At 35.0% G+C, this 22,647-nt stretch overlaps 2 protein-coding genes across 2 annotated transcripts in view; both read right to left on the minus strand.

Moving 5' to 3' along the window:
* Window positions 1–22,647, minus strand: part of UBE2R2 (ubiquitin conjugating enzyme E2 R2) — a 130,721-nt gene that overhangs the window by 31,568 nt on the left and 76,506 nt on the right. The window contains exon 2 of the mRNA XM_044661459.1: window positions 7,445–7,531. Within this exon, the coding sequence (XP_044517394.1) occupies window positions 7,445–7,531 (87 nt within the window). The remainder of the gene's footprint in view (window positions 1–7,444; window positions 7,532–22,647) is intronic.
* On the minus strand, window positions 21,732–22,416 carry LOC123235353 (non-histone chromosomal protein HMG-14-like). Its single transcript, XM_044661469.1, has one exon. The coding sequence runs from the start codon at window positions 22,171–22,173 to the stop codon at window positions 21,865–21,867; it is 309 nt and encodes a 102-aa protein (XP_044517404.1). The 5' UTR covers window positions 22,174–22,416; the 3' UTR covers window positions 21,732–21,864.

The raw sequence follows: 22,647 nt of genomic DNA on the forward strand, positions 1-22,647 counted from the left end.
GTGGGGGGGTGGGGGGGTGAGAGGAGGGGAGGGAAAGAGCATGAATCATGCAACCATGGAAACATTTTCTTAATTAATCAATTAAAAAACAAACAAATAAATAAGTGGTCAAAGGATATGAAAAAAGAGTGCTCAAAATAGCTATAGTCAATGTTGGAGGGCTTGAAGAAAGATAGGCACACTAATTAATTGGTGGTAGAGCTGTGAAATGGTACAAATTCTTCTGGAAAGTAGTTTAGAATCATGCAAATAAAGTGGCTAAAATACTCATAAACGCTTTGAAACGGACATTCTATTACTAGGCTTATACACCAATGTACAGTTAGAAATATTTTGAATCCCTAAAACTACATTACCCAAAATTCCTTTCTATATTACCTAGAATGCTTTTCCTTTTGTCTACGTTTCCGTGGTCACGTTTTGTATAAGTTCTAAGGCTATGCTTTGTTCTTCCTCTTTTCTTCTCACAAGTGGGCTAGGTTAGTACCTGTTTAGTTTATTATTAATAAAACTATTAATAATAAATGTTATTAATAAAAATTTATAAAAATATGATATTTAGTTCTTGTATATTAATTTTAATTCTCTACATTTTTGGCAACCTGAAGGGACAGAATTCTAAAAAAAAATTTTTTTTTTTAAATATTTGAGAAAAGAATAGAGTAGAAAAATTTGCAAAGCCATGTGTTCTCCTAGCCCGCCTGTTTCTGCTGCTCCCTGTCCTGCTTCTGCTCCCACTGCAGTTTCTCATGTCCATCTGCTTGAGCCAACGTTCCTCACTGCTCCACCCGCTATCTGCTTTCTGCTGCTGCTGTTACTGCTACCCTGCCTGCCTGCTGTTCACCCCATCACTCCTTCCCCAGCCTCCCCACTAATGAAGTGTGCTGGGAAGACTGAGAGATGTTTGGGGTTTGGAAATACCTTCTTGGTGAAGTATAAATCTTTCCACCCCAATCCCTTCCCCCACCCCACGTGGGTTTTCCAGCCTGTGTTAGCCATTTTTTAAGCTGAAGTCTTAAGCTGACCCTGGAACTCCTGGCTGAGAGACTTACAACTCAGGAATTTTTTTCTTTCACAAGAAGGGGACTCCTCTAACATTTCTTTTGAGGGCAAATAGACCAAAAATCAGTATATTTGAAGTCAGTTTTGGAAAATAAGCTTGTTTTTTTTTTTCCTTCTTCCTTGGGACTCAGAACATCCATGGTCCTTCGCATGCAAATATATGCTATTCTCCCTCAAAGTTTTGCCCTGCTAGTCAGGATTCTTTTGCTAACCCATTCCTTTTTTTTTTTTTTTTTTGAGGACAAATGCCATTAGGAAGCATGCTTGAAACTCCAAAACAACAGTTTGAGTTGGTAGAGCTAAAAAGTGCAGTTTTGATCTGCTTAATTCTAATCTAATATTGTGCTGATTGAATACCTTGCAGTTGAGAGCTTGACTAATCTTAAGATTCAGGGGAGAAATTCATCTCCTCACACCCCTTTGGCATTTTGGTCTACCCAGCCTCTACACACCATACCCATTATGAGGGTCATCCACACTATGGTTCAGTGCTTGTATCAGGAAGTTCAGATGGATGACAAATGAAACCTGAATGTATAAATATATGGGGGAGGAGAAAGAAACTTTAATGAGATCTGGAAGCTTATTGCCTGCTAATCATTTTCAGTTTCTCCCCTCAAGATAGTAAACAAGTCTTTTGGAATTGGTAAAAAAGGTTTTTGACTGCAGTGCCTGTACCTTGTCATTTGCTTATATTATTGTATATTGCTGATTGCTTTACTGTTTAATATTTTTTTTAATTTACTTGGATTAATCTAATATCTTTCTGTGATATGATTTTTTATCTGTACCTTCCCCTTTAACTATACTGAACATATCATTGTGAAAGCCCATGAACATCTTATACAAAAAATTTTCAAGTTGTAAAAAGCCCATAAATCTTATGTATCCTGGATTTGTCATCTCAACTATCAAGGTCACATGTTGTTTATACAGCCTTTTCTGTTATTTTGCCTTTGTTAATTGTCACATACATGATGATGGATGGACTTCATCAAAAACTGGTTACAACCTGTATACAACCTTTGGAAAATTTAATGAGCTAAATATCTCAATTGTTTTTAAAGGGTCCATTTAGTAGCAGAGGTGATTATTATATTTCCCCACCTCCAGATTTATAAAAATGTAATGGATGAGATATATAACAATCTCACACCAGAGGAACTGGGAAGGTGTTCCTAGGGTGTGGTACCCCTAGAAAGCTCCCAAGAGGGAGCATTCCCCAGATACCAAGTGGCTTCTGGATGATTTAATACTTTGACTCTTCAGCTTATTCTACTTTTCCACCAGAATAATCTAAATTCTTGGAGATGTTTTAGACCCAAATAGGTTTTCATCAGCAGTTGCCAAGGTTGAAAGATTTGCTATATCTGTTGAATTTGTGACAAGTATACATCAGTTCATACGTTTTTAAATTATCACACAGCAAATGGCTATATATATAAACTCATGTGAATCCTATATAATAATGGGTTTGTTTGCTATTGTCATTAATTGGGCTATTGTGAATTTTGGGAATCTGGTCCTTTATTTGAATGTGCATTATCTGCTCTACTATTGTTTTGTTTTTATATATGTTATTTATAAAAATCATTTGCATTCACACAGTGGTTCATGGCCAAGTTTAAAAATAGATCTCATTTTTTCATGAAGAACCCTTTGTATTCTACCTCTCCTTGGCTGTTACAGTGTGTGTGTCACTGATTATAAGCTATATATTTTTGAATTTTAAAGCATTTTAAAAATTCTTTTTCAATATAGTATTTGAGTACTTTGAAGTACATATAATCAACATTAATCTTTTTTTTTTTGCAGTAATATAAGTTTAAAATTACATTTCTTCTAATGTCATTGCATACCCCAAATCTTTCTACTATAGAAATAATGCCATTGATTGTTTAAAAAAAAATGATGGGACTTTGCTTAATAATTCTGTCTGATTCCAGAATAAGGAATATTAAGAGTCATTACACAGTGCCAAAGAAGCACAAAGCTAACCTGCATAGTGCCAATCAAGCACAAGGTCAAAGAGACCAACCAATCTCAGTGGGACTGATGAAATTCTGAGCCAAGACAAGAGGACTTGAACTGGTTTGGGGTTCGAGGTTGTTGCAGCTGTTTTGACATATGTCAGAAACAGGTCTTCCTCTGAACCACATTCTAATAAGCACCTCTTTAGCTGTGATCCTGGCTCCCATTTGCTCCTATAATCTAGTCCCTTTTCTTTCATACTGTGACAAACTTTCTGTGGTCCTGGCTACTGAATGGGTAAGTGCACAATTGCTTAAATCACTTTTATTAGGGCCTGATTCAAGGACCTATTATAGGTTTATTTTTCCTTTACTTAGATTTCTTAGACATAAGATTTTAATAGTTTATAATTCATCCACAAGTTATTTTTTCTCTTTTATGTGGATTTTTTGATGTTTTAATTTTCTTTTGCAATTGATTCATATATTTTATAATTCAGCCATGTATCCCTGAGTGATCCCTGTTTATTATTATTATCCACCTGGGGAGGGGGGACGGGACTATGTTATTGTTCTGAACTTTGATTTGAATTTGAGTCTAATTTAGAACAGAAGATCACCTCCCAGAATCCAGAAAGTGAACCTGTTTGGAGAAGGCACCATGAGAATGCCTGCAGAGACCACATGTTGCACCGGAAGATCCAGAATGAACTTTTGAGTTGTGAAATTGAACTATGGAGGGTTGAAAGCATTTGTTTTGAATGTATACTTTTATGCCAAAGGGAACTGCCCCCAAACTGGCTTTCTGTCAATGTAGCAATCATTGATTTTGTTCTCTTTTCCTTTTATCCACAAATTATTGTAATTTTTAAGTTGACTATGTTTTCATGATCCATTGGGGACACTGGTCTCCAAAAGAATCATGGGGGGAGGGGGGGAACAGGGGGACTGTATAGTTAGAATTATCTTAAATCCCTAAGACTACATTACCCAAAATTCCTTTCTCTTTTGCCTATGCTTGCGTGTATAAGTTCTGAGGCTCCGTCTTGTTCTTCCTCTTTTGCTCTTACAAGCAGGCTGGGTTAGTACCTTTTTAGTTAGCTTTTTTGTTATTTATTATTAATAAAAATGTATAATAACATAATATTTAGTTATTATATATTAATTTTAATATCTATACCAAGAAGCTGTTGATTAAATAAAAATTTAATTTAATAATATTACAAAGATCAAACAGGACTTCAATTAAAAGATATGATAACCACCAACACACTGTACACGGTTTCAAACTTTTTCAATATATCAATCAACTGTGTCAACTTTTTTTTCCTCACTTAAAATTTGTCATATAGGCTGACTCTTTGGAGAAAGGAAGGTTGTATAGTGTGGTTGTGTATGAAACATAAAACATTAATTAAAATGTATTTTATTTAAAAAAATTTTTAAACCCTTACTTTCCATCTTGGAATCAATAATGTGTATTGATTCCAAGGCTTCAGTAGAGTGGTAAGGGTTAGGCTTAAGTGACTTGCCTAGGGTTACACAGCTAAGACATATCTGAGGCCAGATTTGAACCTAGGACCTCCTGTCTCTCAATTCACTGAGCTATCCAGCTACCCCCATAAAAAATGTATTTAAAAAAATAAACTGTTGTCTCTGAATAATGAAAAAGGTATAATGCAAACATAAATTAGTTCTTAAATATGTTTAGAAGCCCAAAAAGGTCCAGAAAACATCCCAACCAACAGGCACTTTGATTTCCTTGCTAAATGGCAAGAAGTAACACATTTAAGGGCAATAATGAGTTTAAAGCATAAATCCATTTGCAAAAAAATTACAGGGAATGATGCAAGAAGACTGAATAAAAGTAGTACTGCCTCAAAAAACAGGGAAGATAGTGCTTCATATACCTTAAATTATTTAATTTCTCCTGGTAGCTCATTAAATAAATTTTGCTTAAGAGTCAAAAGACATGAGCTCAAATCCTAATCCTGACTTGGTCAATTCACTCAAATGAGTTCCAAGTTTCAAATCTCTTCAAATAATAATAATAGTTTTAAAATCGACAACCTCTGAGGAACTGTAATTCTATGAAACTATAAACCTCAAATCCAGACAAATCAAACTTATCTCAAGTGAAAAGAGAGATTTTATTCAAATGTAGGCTACAAGTGTAGAATGATTAGCAAGTACTTTTTTTTTGCTTAACTGTATTTCTTTGTTACAAGATAGGGTTCTTTGGGGTTACAAGATACTGGGAAATTATAAGTGTTAAAAATAAAAATGACTAAATTAAAAAAAAACAGATGTAAAGAAGGCAGGGAGTGATGAAATACATTATTTACTGTAGGGGAAAAAGTAATGTTGGGGGACAGCTGGGTGGCTCAGTGGATTGAGAGCAAGGCCTAGAGATGGGAGGTCCCAAGTTCAAATCTGGCCTCACACAATACCAAGCTATGTGACCCTGGGCAAGTCACTTAACCCCCCACTGCCTGGCCCTTACCACTCTTTTGCCTTGGAACCAATATATAGTATTGATTCTAAGATGGAAGGTAAGGGCTTATTCATAAATAAACAAATAAACAAACAGATAGATAAATAAGGTAATGTGGGAATTTTTTTCTTCACTATGAACATTTATTACAAGAAATAGAAATTTTTTTTCTTTCTTCTTCCAATGGGAGAAGAGACGGAAAAAATAAATTTTTTTACCTTTTCACCTGAAAAGTTATTTTTTAGAATAATCTTAGTAAAAATAAAAAAAGTTGCATCCAAAAAAAGAGCACACAAAATAACAACAATTCTATAAACAAAGGTGACAAAACTCAGGACATCAACAGATAATGTCAATAGCAAGATTAATAAAGTTAAAAGCATGTATCCTTTTTCTTTTATCCAGCCTTATCTTTTTTTTTTTTTTTATACTGAGTATCACTGCCAAGGCAGAAGAGCAATAAGGGCTAGGCAACTGGAGTTAAATGACTTCTCCAGGGTCACAGAGTTAGGAAGTGTCTAAGGCCAGATTTGAACACAAATCCTCCCATCTCCAGGCCTGGGCCTCTATCCACTGAACTATTCTAGCTGTCTCTTTATCCTTATTTTTAACTACAAAAGCAGAAAATAACATTTTATTACTAAAGTTCTTCGATTTGGTGGTTTTGCTAAAATGTTTTTGGGGAATGTATTTTTTTTTTTAAAAAAAACCTTACCTTCCATCTTAGAATCAATACTATATATTGATTCCAGGGCAGCAGAGCAGTAAGTGCTAGGCTACTGGGGTTAAGTGACTTGCCTAGGGTCGAACAGCTAGGAAGTATCTGAGGTCAGATTTGAACCTAGGAACTCCTGTCTCTAGGTCGGTCTCTCAATCCACTAAGCCATCTAGTTGCCCCTAGGGAATGTATTTTGTGGCAGAACCTTGATTGGCAGAACCTAATATGTCAAAACAATTTGTGTTCCCCCCACCCACCGCCCCCCAAAAAATGGACAGGGATTGTATTAGAAGTACTTTTCAGACTGAAATGCAGAATTAGCTGGAAGAAACTTTGGAGATAAAATTCACAGAATCTTGGCACTGGGAGAGACCTCAAAACTATCTAGTCCAATATGTACTTGAACCAGAATGTCATCTACAATATTTGTGACAAATGACTATTAAATTTCAGCTTGCAGACCTCAGTAGGGCAGGCAATCTATCTCCTAAGGAAGGAAGTACATTCCCTTTGGGGACAGTATATTTGATAGAAAATTTTTCTGTACTTCAATTAAATAAATGTCTCTGCATTTGACTTGTCAATTTGTACTAGGACATATTGTGTGACTTAGTATCTATCTCAAAAATATTGGAGAATGGTAAAATGTATGCAACAAAAAAGTTTTCTACTGCTTCACATATCCTCCTTGGAAAAATGGCATTAATCTTCTATTGTAATTGACAGTCCCACAGAACTTCACTTTGGATTTCTTACAAAAGTGGCTCTCTAATTGCTCACCAACAACTCCTTTAATGGAGGCCAGTCTATTTGGACTAGGAAATTTCCCCTCCAAAAAAAGCTAAATTTCAAGTCAGAGCCACAGGATCATCTTTGCTTCACTATGAAGTCAGAGGATAGATAGAAAAATGCATTTATGTCTTTCTAAATAAAAGTTTAATTGCTAATACCTAAGTGTTTATATTGAAGGATAGATAAATGTTAAAAGGCAAAATTTTATAAAGACAAATTCCGAACAGAACACTCAATGAACTCTGAAAATATTACCCTCATTTCTAGGTTGTTTACTCAAAGTATATTGACTTAATGACAATTCCTATGAAGAACTATTAATAACTATTACAACTTAAGGCCATTTTTTCCTGAGGAAAAATACAACAGGAAAATCTTTAAAGAAACTTGTGGTAGCAGTTACTTTACCTCATAAATGTTAGGATGCCACATTTTGGTCAGGAATCTGAAGGTAGGTGGTGAATATGGATAGTCAATAGGAAATTTAATATGAGCCTGGAAAAGACCAAAAAAAAAAAAAAAAGAGAGATGAGACCACGTAAATTTATTTCCTTAACTTATCCCACTATAGCCCAGTAAGACAGTTTCCTCTTACTGGCCACAGTCTGAGATTCTAGTTCATTAAGCTACAATATGAGTCAAAAATTCCAGTATTATTTCAAATCCTTTTCAAGTACTTCCAGATACCTCCTAAAAAAATCAACATACCTGTTTTTTTTTTTAAATTAACTTTAGGAATATGAGAAAACTTTGGTCTGTCCCTTCAAAGCTTAGTGAATTTAGACAATCTAACACCTGAGCTTCAATTTTAATTTCCTACCCTGTAAAACAAAGACAATAATTCCTACATAGTTTATCTTACAGGATTTTTGTAATGATAAGATGTTATCAGATGTGGAATTACTTGATAAATTGTTATGATAAAATACTATTAAAGTACAGTCTATTAAACAATATTTGCTACTGGTTTTTCTATATAAACACTACAATAAAATTGTATTGTACCTAAGAATTGTCATTTCAGAAGTATGTTAATATAGTTGAAAGATACATTATTCTTTTTACTCATTTAAAGATAAATATATTAACAGGAGGATGTGAAAAAACATTTGTTATGTTTTAATATTTAAAAGTAAGGTACCCTTTTAGAAATACAATTCAAGGTCAGGCAGATGGCTCAGTGGATGATGGAGTGCCAACTGATAGAGCAAATAAAGCAGAACCAAGAGAATATTTTATACAATGACTACGACCAAGAAAAGAAATACAATTGAAAGAATCGGATCAATATAACACAGTGACCACTTTTAACTTTTGTCAGGCATGGTTAAATGTTAATGGGGGGGGGGGAGGAAAACCAGAGGAGGAGATGTTAACTTCACTTATTTGTCAGAAAAGAGAGATCAGAAGTTGGGAGTTATTTAGAAGAGGAAAGTGATTTTAAAAATCATTTAAAAGTCTCATTTCTTTTGAACAGTGTATTCCCAGCTAACTTTTCTTTTCTTTTCTTTTTTTTAAACCCTTAACTTCTGTGTATTGGCTCCTTGGTGGAAGAGTGGTAAGGGTGGGCAATGGGGGTCAAGTGACTTGCCCAGGGTCACACAGCTGCGAAGTGTCTGAGGCCAGATCTGAACCTAGGACCTCCCCCGTCTCTAGGCCTGACTCTCAATCCTCTGAGCTACCCAGCTGCCCCCCAGCTAACTTTTCTTAGAAATGACTGATGGGATCATTTTTTCAGAAAAAAATTTTTTTTAATGCTTTGGATCCTAGAAGACAATATGAAATAAATTTGGCTACCAATGTAATTTTGACACTGGACATACCTGAAAATGTGATATTTTAGGTTTGTATAACTTTTTCAATCCCTTACCTTCTACTTTAGAATCAATACTATGTATTGGTTCCAAGGCAGAAGCAATAGGGACTAGGCAATGGGGATTAAGTGACTTACCCAGGGTCACACAGCTAGGAAGTGTCTGAGGTCACATTTGAACCTAGGACCCTTGTCTCTAGGCCTGGCTCTCAATCTCCTGAGCTACCCAGTTATCCCCATAGACTTATATAACTTTAAAGTTAAACATAAAAACTTCATGGGAGATTTAACTCATCTTAAATCTACATGAAAAAAATATTTAGGACTAAATCTAGACTGCAATGCACCCAATTATTTAAAATATACCACAGAAATATCAAAAGGAAGTTTTTGTGCTATATTTACTTTAATCCTAATGAATGCAGATAATGTAATGTGCCTAAATGTAACAAAACTGATTAGCAAATATTACTCTCGGGGGAATGGGGGAAGGAAGGGGAGAGGACAAGAACTTTTAGTTAAAGTAGTCAAACATTTGTCAAGCATTTTTTTTTTTGGCCCTGGTGGCACTTTCTAATACTAAAAAATCCAAAGTAGTCTAGGAAAAAATTAAGTAACCATATTAATTCAAAGGTATGTTTCTATAATTGTTACTACTTCAGAGTTGACATGGTAGAATTAAGATTTTGTAGTAAAATCCTGAAGAGTATTAAAAACAAGATTATGGCTTGGATTTGCCAAAGACACCAAATATAGGAGAAATATTTTGGCCAAATTTTGGAAAATTTCTTCACAGTATAACACATATTTTTATTGTTCTCCCAAATTGTAGCTTGCAGTATCCCACATATCCTTCCATTTTTAACTCTGAATATTTGGGATTTTTATTCTGCTTATTTTACACTGATTTTTATCCCTAGTTTTGTGATTCTGAGTATCTTCAGAATCTATCCAAAAGATGCTGAATAGAAAGAAGAGATATTGAGTGAAATGATTAACCTCTAAGTAAGAGAGTCTGAAGACAGAACAAATTTTTAGATCTGTGGGAGAACAAAATGTGCATGAAGATTAGAAGTAAAAGGAAAACTTACATTCAAAAGATAAAAAGACTTTTTTATGAATTAGCCATTATATGAGCTCCTAATTCATTGCAATCAAGTTATCTAAATCCTTGGTAATAAAAGAACTGGCATATGTAATTACTAAGAAATTGTCCATCTGAATAAAAGATTTTGGCAACTGGGGATTTGAATAAAATAAAATAAAGGCAAGGTTGCTCCAAATTTCAGAAAAGAAATCTAATGGGTAAAATATGAGCTGGTAAGCCTAACTTCAACTTCTGGTAAAATTCTGAAATATAATTTCAAAAGAATGATTTGTGAACATCTAGAAAAGAAAGAAGGAATCATTCAGGTCAATTCTGAAGGATTTATGACAAAGAATGTTATCCACCTCCAGAGAAAGAACTGTTGGGAATTGGAATGAAGATCAAAGCATACTATCTATTTTTACTTTAGTTTATTTGGGTTTTTATTTTGAGGGTTTGGTTTTAAATGATTATTCTCTCACAAAAATGAATATGGAAATATAGTTTGCATGATAATAGATGTATAACACAGATCAAGTTGTTTACCATCTCTAGGAAGAGGGGAGGAGACATTTTGGATCATATAACTTCAGAAGACGTGTAAAATTGTTATTACACAAAACTGGTAAAATAAAGTATCTTTACAAAGAAAAAAAAAGAAAGAAGAGATCATAAAAAGCCATTTTTCCTTTTCTCTGTGGCCCCATATTGATCAACATTTTTAGTATTGACTTGGATAAAAACACAGATGGATAGGTTTATCAAATTTGTAGGTAACACTAAATGGGAATATAAGTAACAAGCTGAATGACAGACTCAAAATAAAAAAAAATAATGACATGTAAGGATGAGCTAAATTTACTATGCTATATAATAAGAACAAATAAATGTATGGTGTTTTACCCTTAGGTTCAAAAAGTCTTCATAAAAGTATGGCCAATCAACACTTTGTGCTGTATTAACAGTTACAGCATCTGGAACAAAGGAGATTCCAATTCCATTTGTCTCTGCCCTAGTTAAACCATATGTAGAATAGTAAAGCTCGGTACTGAGTGTTACATTTTAGGAAGAGTACTAATAATCTGAAGAATATTCAGGAAGAAGAGACCAAACTGCTTAAAGCAAGAACTCACTATATGATGAGAAGTTGAAGGAATTAGGAATACTTTGCCCAGAAAAAGAGTATATAATAACTGTTTTCAAGTATCTGAAAGGCTGTCTTATAGAATAATAATTCATTCAATTTGGCCCTAGAGGGCAGCACTAGGAATAAGGGGTAGAAGATGCAAAAATTAAAACAAAAAACAAAAAACACCGACACCTAGAACTATGCCAAAATGGAATTTTTTTTTATTGGATTGAATAAGCACATGGTGAATTAAATGAGTTATCATTAAAACATGTTGCAAACCTTAAAGGCAGCATATAAATGCAAGTTATGATGTTGATAATGATGATATTGATTTTTAAGAGACTCTTGTTAGATATAAATTAGACTAAAAGGTCACTTGCAATTCAAGATATCTTGTGGCTCCCAGTCATGCTTCGGCCTTTTCTCCTCCAAACTGAATAATTTCGGTTTATAAAAAAACAGATATGCCTCAACTTATGGATGAAATTATTTTATATTTTCCCCCTAATCTTTTTAAAAGATCAGCTTATTAAGTAGCCACCATAATTCTCCAGTCACTGCTTCTGGTCATTTGAAATGCAAGAGAGCTAGGCAGAGGTGGGAGATATGCAACAATCCTATTATCTAAGTCAAGAAGCATTTATTAATTGCCCTCTATGTGCCAGAAATTGTGCTAAGAATACAACTAATCAGGCATAAGAGAGAATTCTCTTCAGAGAATAATGTATAAGAAGACTAGAAAAGAAGACTGAAACCAGGTTGTAAAGGCCATTAATACCAAACAGGAAAACTAACATTTGATCATGGAAATAAAAGGAGGGTAGAAATAAAAAAATATTTTAAACCTGCTAATACTAATAGAACTGACACTTATTTTATCAACCAAGTTCACAAAGTCTAGAAAGAACAGATTAATCAATAATTCATTCTTTTTTTATAATGTTCACTATTATAATCAATATCAGATCAAAAAAGGCAGAAAGAAATTGTTCTTTCCCCTACTCACTAGCATTTGGTTCATAAAGTCATTTAAAAAATCTCTTGTTGGCATTCTGGAAGGCAATTTGGAATTATGCAGAAAGGGTTTTTAAAGAACGCATACCCTTTGATCCAACAATACAATTATTAGCTTTGTACCCCAAAGAGATAATAATGAAAAAATGTTTGTACAAAAATATTCATGGCTGTGCTCTTTGTGGTGGCAAAAAACTTGGAAAATGAGAGGATATCCCTCGATTGGGGAAAGGCTGAACAAAGTGTGGTATCTTATGGTGATGGAATATTATTGTGCTGTAAGGAGTGATGAACTGGAGGATTTCTATATGAAATAGAAAGACCTCCAAGAACTGCTGCAGTGTGAAATGAGCAGAACCAAAAGAACATTGTACACTGAAAGTGAAACACTGCGGAACTACCTAATGTAATGGACTTTACTATTAGTAACAATACAATACAGGACATTTCTGAAGGACTTAAAAGAAAGAATGCAATCCACATTGAGAGAAAGAACCATGGGTGTAGAAATGCAAAAGAAAGACTTATGACATGACTTAGCAGTTGTTTATATGCTCTATGGTAAAAATGATTAATGTGAAAATAGGTATCAAATGATAACATTTGTACAACCCAATGGAATTGCTTATCAGCTCTGGGAGTGGGAAGGGAAGAGGGGAAAGAAAATGAATCATGGAAACATGGAAAAATAGTTAAAAAAAATAAAACAAAAAACACAAATAAATAATTGATAAAAAGCTTTTATTGGGCTTGTATCCAAGCTACATCATTCTTTGAGTCTTTGCTTGTAGATGTTCTCTTCTATATTTGTTTTTTGAGCTTCCTTGTCACCATAATAACCTTTTATGGTGGGATTCTTTCCTTATTCTACCAGCCTACTTCCTGTCTTTGGACTTTATGGTAAGTGCAAGCTCTGTTCACTTCTGGGGAAGTTATCTGGCCTAACCTCTTATGTTCTTCTGTTGTTTTTATACATCAAGCTGGAAGCCTGCAAGCTTTCTGTGTTCCCAAAGTGGTGTGAGCCAAGGTAATGTCTGTTTACTGCCCTTATGGCCTAAGCTCTGTAAGTTCCTGACCCAAGAGACTGCAGTTGGACACAATCAGTATTAATCTGCTGGGCAGTTAGGAACATTAGAGTAACTGGTCTGGGATTCTTGTCCTGGTTATTCTATTACCAGTTTATATGCTGGGCTAAAGGTTAGAACCAAGTTGCCTCTCTGTTCCTGGGATGAGAGCCACACAGCTACATTTCTGGAACTTGTCACTTGTTCTCAGCACACAGCTATTCTCTGTCTTGTATCTCTGACCTGGAATTGGGTAGTGGGTGTCCAACTCTCAAAATGCACCAATTTCTGAACCTAGAGCTACTTCATGGACTTCCTGGTGTCTATTTTTGCCCTGGTGCCCAGTATCCACTCATTTTTAGTCCCTCAGTGATGGAATACTCTATATTGATGGGTACACCAAGAAAGATCCCATCCCCAGTGTCTACAGATTTCTGTCTTCCTAAGCTGCCTTGGTTAGAAAAATGATTTGTGACTTTTGAGGGAGGACTTTCCCAATTGGAATTTGGTGGGATAAGGAATCTAGGCTGTATTACTTCCTCTCATGCCATTACCATAACTTTGCCTTAAAGGAAAATTATTCTTATACAAGATTAAAAGCTAATCCAAATATCAAGGTTCTCAACTCTGTCAATACTCCCTTTTCCAATCTATATCATTTCCTAAAATACTGATTTCATCAGGTCTTCCACTATTATCTATGACTAGCTTTTATTTTTTTGTCACGTATCTTCCACTATTATCTATGACTAGCTTTTATTTTTTGTCATATATTTTTAAATTATTTTTTATTTAAAAAATATTTCCGTGGTTACATAATTCATGTTCTTTCCCTCTCCCCCAAACCACTCCTCCCCTCCCCATAGCCGATGCACAATTCCACTGGGTTTTACATGTATCATTAATCTAGACCTATTTCCATATTATTGCTAGTTGCACTAGGGTGATTTGTTTAGCATCTACACCCCCAATAATATCCCCATCAACCCATGTGTTCAAGCAGTTGTTTTTTTTCAGTGTTTCTACTCCCACAGTTCTTCCTCTGAATGTGGATAGTGTTCTTTCTCTTAAGTCCCTCAGAATTATCCTGGATCACTACATTGCTGCTAGTAGAGAAGTCCATTACATTCGATTGTACCACAGTGTATCAGTCTCTGTGTATAATGTTCTCCTGGTTCTGCTCCTTTCACTCTGCATCAATTCCTGGAGGTCATTCCAGTTCACATGGAATTCCTCCAGTTTATTATTCCTTTCAGCACAATAGTATTCCATCACACGATTTGTTCAGCCATTCCCCAATTGAAGGACATAAATTTTCCAATTTTTTGCCACCACAAAGAGCGTGGCTATAAATATTTTTGTACAAGTCTTTTCCCTATGATCTCTTTGGGGTATAAACTCAGCAGTGGTATGGCTGGATCAAAGAGCAGACAGTCTTTTATAGCCCTTTGGGCATAGTTCCAAATTGCCATCCAGAATGGTTGGATCAATTAATTCACAACTCCACCAGCAATGCATTAATGTCTCAATTTTGCCACATCCCCTCCAACATTTATTGCTTTCCTTTGCTGTCATGTTAGCTAATCTGCTAGGTGTGAGGTGGTACCTCAGAGTTGTTTTGATCTGTATTTCTCTAATTATAAGAAATTTAGAACACACTTTTTCATGTGTTTGTTGATAGTTTTGATTTCTTTATCTAAAAATTGCCTATTCATGTCCCTTGCCCATTTATCAATTGGGGAATGGCTTGATTTTTTGTACAATTGATTTTAGCTCCTTATATATTTGAGTAATTAGACCTTTGTCAGAGATTTTTGTTATAAAGAATTTTCCCCCATTTGTTGCTTTTTGGTTGCATTGGTTTTGTTTGCATAAACCCTTTTTAATTTAATGTAATCAAAATTATTTATTTTGCATTTTATAATTTTTTTCTAACTCTTTGCTTCGTTTTAAAATCTTTCCTTTCCCAGAGATCTGACAAGTATACTATTCGGTACTCACCTAACTTATAGTTTCCTTCTTTATATTCAAGTTGTTCACCCATTCTGAATTTATCTTGGTGTAGGGTGTGAGATGTTGATCTAGACCCAATTTCTCCCATACCGTTTTCCAATTTTCCCAGCAGTTTTTGTCAAATAGTGGGTCTTTGTCCCATAAGCTGGGCTCTTTGGGTTTATCATAGACTGTCTTGCTGAGGTCACTTACCCCAAGTCTATTCTACTGATCCTCCCTTCTGTCTCTTCACCAGTACCATATTGTTTTGAAGACTACTGCTTTATAGTACAGTTTAAGGTCTGGTACTGCTAGGCCACCTTCCTTCATATTGTTTTTTCATTATTTCCCTTGATATTCTTAATCTTTTGTTCTTCCAAATGAACTTTGTTATAGTTTTTTTTTCTAATTCAGTAAAATACTTTCTTCGTAGGTTTGATAGGTATGGCACTAAACAAGTAAATTAATTTGGGTAGGATGGTCATTTTTATTATGTTAGCTTGTCCTACCCATGAGCAATTAATGTTTTTCCAACTGTTTAGATCTAGTTTTAATTGCATGTAAAGTGTTTTGTAGTTGTATTCATATAATTCCTGTGTTTGTCTTGGAAGATAGATTCCTAAGTATCTTATATTGTCTAGGGTGATTTTAAATGGAATTTCTCTTTCTAACTCTTGTTGCTGAGATGTGTTGGGAATATATAGAAATGCTTTTGACTTCTGTGGGTTTATTTTGTTATGACTAGCTTTTAAATTTGATGAGTAAACACCAAAAGTAAATATATTTTTAAACTTGTCCATGATTAATTTTGTCTTTTTTCATTTTTTTCATTAAATATCCTTTTTGGGGGAAAAAATCCAACTCTCTCTTAGCTGAGTTTTGCAACAGTTGGATCAGGCAGGACAACAATAGATCAATGTATAAATGGAAATTTTGAACCTTGGATTTCATCCACCAAAAGTTCCTCATTTTTCCTAAAATTCCCTTTAATCTCTCCTGCGCCTCCATGTTTGCATGGTAATTATTATTGGCTGTAACTCCTCCCTCTTTCTCTTTGGTTCCTGGGATCAAGCTGGTTAGTACTCTTTAGTTAGTCTCTTTTGTTAGTTTATTATTAATAAAATATTTATAAATATAATGCTTAGTATTTTGCATATTAATTTTAATCTCCACATCAGTTACAAAAACCAAAGGAACTAGATGTGAACTTGCAAACTCATGGGGGGGGGGGGTGGGTAAAGAGAAAGGGTTAACTGCAGACATTGGATGTTTTACTACATCATCTCCAAGCAGGCTACATACTATCATAGTCCTCCCTGAGACACAACACTCATTCTATAGAATATTTATAATATAGAAGGGAGTTTATTATCTAAGTCTAATAATGGAGATAAAGAAATAACATTAACATAAGGCTGAATGTGATTAAATACCAAAAGAAAGGTATGAAATATTCTGGAAGCAAAGGGGGAGAAAATGATTACTGCTGGCTGACAAGACTAAAGAACTTTCAGGAGAGAAGTAGCATTTGAGTAAGGGTCTGAATGATGGGACTCCAGATTCAAGGAATTAATGTGAATGAAGGCATAGAATCCGAACTAGTTAACAAGAACTGAAGAGTCTAGTTTATCTGGAGCATACTTAAGAGATATAATAGGAATGGTAGACTATGGTCAAAGGATAAAATGACTAGTTCCATACTATAAAGAAACTTCAATTTATTTCTAGAGGTAATTGGAGAAAGTTTCTGATCCCTAAATTCTTTCCCCAACTGGGAATATCCTCTTCTTCGTCTCTAATCCAAATCAACATTCAGGTTATGTCCAACTTTCTCCATGTAACACATACAATCCCAAATGTACTCTGAAATAAAAATCAATCTTATTAGCAACATTATGCTTTTAATGTGTGCATGTGCACTCACAACAGAACACTACAACCAACCTCCACAGATTCAGAATTTCAATAGTCTGGCTATAAGCAGGCTGTATGATGACAATGATGATTATTTGCAGAAGTGGCAGATATCACTGAAGAAATGCCTAACTAGAAAAAGGTAATAGGGCCAATTATATAATGATGAGATCAAGAGATAACAAATGGACAGTCCAAATGCTGTATTGGTATACAGAATATACATAAAGATATGTGTTTTATGAAAAACATGTATAAGAATCATAGGATAAGAAGGTATGGATAAATTACAATTGTGTTCTATATGAAGGAATGCCTGTATTACTGAGAACACATGTCCACTAATTTAAATATATTTGTATGTAAGTTCATTAGTTTCATTTACATAAGCATCATTAATCTGGATTTTTTCCTCCCTGAATAATTATACATTTTCTCCCCAAATATTTTTACATTTTAACAATACCCTCCAAAAACCTAATAATGATATAGACAACAAAATTCAACATATAGGATTTGGTTTTATGTCTAATTGAAGAATTCTACTCCAAGGTTTTATTTATTAGTGAGGTAACTTTCAGTTCAAAAAAATTCTCTCAACTGGACCAGAATAGGTAGATCAATTTAGTCTACTTAGAAATCTGAGGCAATAAGCAAAGAACTCAAGCCAATCCATGTTCTCATCAATCCCTTGAGCTTTTAAAGGATGATTAACTTTTCCCCTCTCCCTCCCATCAACAAATAAATGCCTAGGGGCCATTTGAGACTGGATTGTTAATGTTTAAACCTATTCTACTCTACATTAAATCCTTCTAGAATTCAGATGTGAACAATCCATTTTCTTAGCAGAATTCCAGGCTGCTTCAACACTGTTATCTAAGCAGAAGCTCTTGAGGTTTATGACTAGGTTTCAGGGGATCCATAAACTTTGATGGGGAAAGAAATTACTGAAAAATTACATATAACTGAATTCTATCATTTTCTTCAATAACTGATTTTTTTTAAAAAAAGTATTATTCTGAAAAAAAGTGAGATTTAAGACCCAGTTCTCTGAATCCAGATTAATTTTTCCAAATAGTACTTCCTAAGAAATTAATTCTATATTACCTATCTTAAGAGTTCAAGCTCCTCAAAGGGAAGGAATTATTTCTGCCTTTGTACTTCCAAATCTTAGCAATGCTTGGTACACTATAGGCACTTAATAACTGCATCTTGACTTGACCTTTGTCCTCTCTCCACATAAGTCTATTTTCTACATGTTCACTTATACATTAGTGGTTTGAACCTCTTTCCAAGGCACAATATTTTAAAATGAAACTTTCCCCCCAAAGAAACAATTTTATACAAATTGCCAGGGTAAAGACAAGCATAGATACCTGCCACTGATAGGTGGATCTAGGTACACAAAGAATCAAAATAAAATCCATCTATATTTCAGAGGAAATCCCAGTCTACTGTAGAATTTTCATCAGTGACAGAGGTGAAGACCAGAATGGGGCCCAATATGAGAAATAGACTACTAGTATGCTAGGGCTAAGGGATTCAAAAGACTGAAGGAAAAGAAACCAAATATTTTGTTTTTTCTAAGTTGGATTTTCTTCTTTTAAATTCCTCCTTTTCTCAAATAAATCCTACTGCTTAAGACCCTACTTTGGATCAGAAACAAGAATGGAATAGGAATGCAGTACCAGGCAGCAGTCGAAGAGAAAAAAAAAAGGAAGGAAATCTCATCTCATGGCAGCAGGAAAGAAAGGGGAGTTCCCACAGCAACTAAGCTACCTACTACCTAAGTAGGGCAGCTATTCCCAAATAGTTATACATATTAAATTGGTGTCATATAAACTGGAAAACTATCTGTACATTTCTAAGGAAAGTTCATTGGTTCTATAATTTTCAGTTATTCTTTTCTTAAATAAAGACTATAATAATCATTCTACAACCTTAAAGCTAACTGGCAGGTTCTCAAAAAGTAATACCAAAGAAACTGTGTAAGAACTTCCCTCGATTTCTATTTCTCTTGCCATTCTAAAGATTCAACTCTGTAGATAGACCTGAATTTATGGCAGGGTACTTTCCTAGAAAAGATGCTAAAAGGTGGAAATGATCAAATTAAATTTATAGGGAGTCTGATGTCCAACATTTTATAGATATGATTAAGAATTATCATATTAATCAACATAGTCAGTGGCATATACTTATAATTCTTTCTGCCTGGGACTCTGAAGTGGATGCTTAAGCTCAGGAGTCCTGAGCTTAGTAGGATTACTAAACCAATTTGGTATTAGCACTAATTTCAGCACCAATATGGGGATTCTCTGGGGCGAGAAGAAAAAAAAAAGCTGACCAATAAGTTGGAAATGCTGGAGGTCAATTTCCACCATGAATAGCCACTGTCCTTACAGCCTGGGCAAAATAGGAAGACCCAATCTCTTCTCAATCCTGCCGAAAACCAAGAATAAAGCTTATGGCTACATGGTATATAAGAGTTCTTGGCTTGGAATCATCAGGAAGACTGGGTTCAAATCCTTGTTTGAGGATACAGGCTATGTGGACTTGGGTGTCACTTATCCTCAGGCTACTTCTTCCTTTTGACTCCCTTCAGCTTAAATCATAGCCATTTACTATATATCATGCTTGGTGGAAGGTCTCATCATTTTGAACCACAGATCCTTCCATATTAACTGTTGAAATGTTGAAATTTGTATGTTGAAAAACAAGACTGAGGTCACAACACAATAAACTTTTCAATGGTCTTTATAATTTTTTTAAAAAATCTAAATTCTTTCAAGAAAAGAAAACATACCTCAACTGCAGAGGAACATATTTTTCTCAAACAAATGAAATTATTGTAGCCAAAAAAAAATGGATCTGATTATATAAAATCTAAGATTTTGTACAAAAGAAGGCAATTCATCTAAAATTATTTTAAAAAGGCACAAGGCACAACAGGAGAGATAAGAACCTGCTCAGCAACTTAAAAGTTTTAAAGTTTGCTTGCAGGGAGAGGGTGACTCTGAGAAGCTAAATTTGCTCATCACACAACTTAACTATCAGAACTCAGGATTTGAACTTAGAAATTTCTGATTACAAAAAAAAAAACCAAAAAACCTAGCAGATGGCTTTCTATCCACAAATCAGGCTGCCTCCCAAAAAAGGAAATACAATAAGTATTATCAGATAAAGGTCAGACATCCAAAATACTCATTTCCCAAAGAAGCTGTATTAGAAAATTAAAGGATAATTTTCTTTTTCTTTTTGTCTTGTGTTAAAATTTAATACATATTGGGGGTGTGGGGGGCGGGCAGGGCAGCTGGGTAGCTCAGTAGATTGAGAGCCAGGCCTGGAGACAGGAGGTCCTAGGTTCAAATCTGGCCTCAGACACTTCCCAGCTGAGTGATCTTGGGCAAGTCACTTAAACCCCATTGCCTAGCCCTTACCACTCTTCTGCCCTGGAACCAATACACAGTATTGACTCTGAGTTGAAAGGTAAGGGTTTAAAAAAAAATTTAACACATAGGTTACAAAATCAAAATTCTTTTATAATCAAAATTTTATTAGTTCTTGTTTGGTCATCAGTACATATACACTATAACTAATTTGTACATTTAAAAAATGCTAGGGGGCAGCTGGGTAGCTCAGTGGAGTGAGAGTCAGGCCTAGAGACAGGAGGTCCTAGGTTCAAACCCGGCCTCAGACACTTCCCAGCTGTGGGACCCTGGGCAAGTCACTTGAACCCCATTGCCCACCCTTACCACTCTTCCACCTATGAGATAATAAGGGTCTAAAAAAAAATGCTAGAAAAAAATCTAAAAATTATGTAGTTGTAATTCTTTTCTAAACTGTTTCTCCAGTGACTTTCTTGTTTTAAGTTTGAAGGCAACTCTCCCTCCTAAAGAAGTTATCAAATACCAATATCCTAAATATGGATAGGGAATTACATCTTTTACAAAGCAAAATTCTACTAATTACTCATTATACACATTTTCCAATCTTTTATAGTACATAAACCAAGTTACTGGAAAAAAAATTGTACTACCACTACCAAAGATGACAATGTCACAGATAGCACACAATTTTGAAAGGAAGATCCAACACCAGGGAGCAGTTTTATTCAGGAAAAAAATTGTACCGAAAGATGGAAAACAGATGAATTCAAATAAAATCTTTAAAATTCATGGTCAAAATTCCAAATGGCCACCTATGTTTCATTTAATGATGTGAAAACTGCTTTTATGGAATCTTAAACCTATGTACAAGACAGTGAACACCTTCCTAATCAACATTCTATTAATTTCTGGCCATATTAAAACAAAAGAAAATACCAAACCAACAACCAGTATGTGATTTCACCTCTTTTAAATAGGATTCTAAATAGTCACTTTAGATTGGCTTACATTTATCTAAATGTTTGTGTTTTTTTTAAACCCTTACCTTCAGTCTTGGAATCAATACTGTGTATTGGTTCCAAGGCAGAAGAGTGGTAAGGGCTAGGCAATGGGGGTTAAGTGACTTGCCCAGGGTCATGCAGTTGGGAAGTGTGTGAGAGCAGATTTGAACCTAGGACCTCCCATCTCTAGGCCTGGCTCTCACTCCCATCTCTAGGCCTGGCTCTCAATCCACTGAGCCACCCAGCTGCCCCCTATCTAAATGTTTTAAAAAATTAATGTGATGAGGTGGGATTGTCTCCTTAAAAATGTGTTTCTAGAGCTACTAAAAAACTGGCATTTACAAAATAGTTGATAAAAATATTCCTCTGAATTGTACAAGAAGGGAGGTAACAGGGACAACTGTCAAAAGACTTGGTATAAGATGTTATTCAGATTTGGTTTCTTTCTCTCCTGATGAATCAGAGACTGGGACCTCTTCATTTTTAGTTTCTCCATTTTCTGCAAGTAAGTCATCTTTATTCTCTTCTTGGTTAGTCACTTTTGCTTGTTTTCCTTTTGCTCCTTTTTTTCCTTTTGTGTGAACTTTTTTGTTCTCAGATTTATCCTTTCCTGTTGTCTTTTTGGGCTTAGGTTCTACCTTTGCAAGGACTGGTTTAGCTGACAATCTTGCTGACTTCTTAGGCTTCTCCCTTACTTTCCCTTCTGCAGAGTTGACCTTCCTCCTCTTGGGCATCTTGGCTGCAAGTGGGGATCAGCTAGATCCCTTTCCTCAGACACGGGAGAGCACCAGTGCGAGCGACTTGGATCTAGGGTCCGAGGGAAAAGGGCCGTGGCTGGGAACCCTTCGTCTCAAGCAGGGCTTCTGGGCCTCGATGCTCCTCCTCCTGCCACTGGGCTGCAAAGACCCATAGCAGGAACAGTCTCAGAATAATTTTCTTTAAAGTCTTATATTTGTTGATAAGGCTGTAGCTGTGCTTTCACTAGTATAGGGAATTCCCAGTAAAAAACGCATACACAAATGAAGGTTCACACCTTTTAGAGTAATATAAAGAAACTAGAGCACTAGAAGTTAGTGCCCAGATTTATACAACAAACATGTCAAAGTATTCAAATCTTGGTTTCCCTGGCTGTGATACCATTTCTTTATATACTATTCTATCTGGTTTTCATTAAATTTTACTGATTTTTTAACATTATGTCCTTTTGC

This window comes from Gracilinanus agilis, chromosome 1 (genome assembly GCF_016433145.1).
Source record: "Gracilinanus agilis isolate LMUSP501 chromosome 1, AgileGrace, whole genome shotgun sequence".
NCBI classification, from domain to species: domain Eukaryota; kingdom Metazoa; phylum Chordata; class Mammalia; order Didelphimorphia; family Didelphidae; genus Gracilinanus; species Gracilinanus agilis.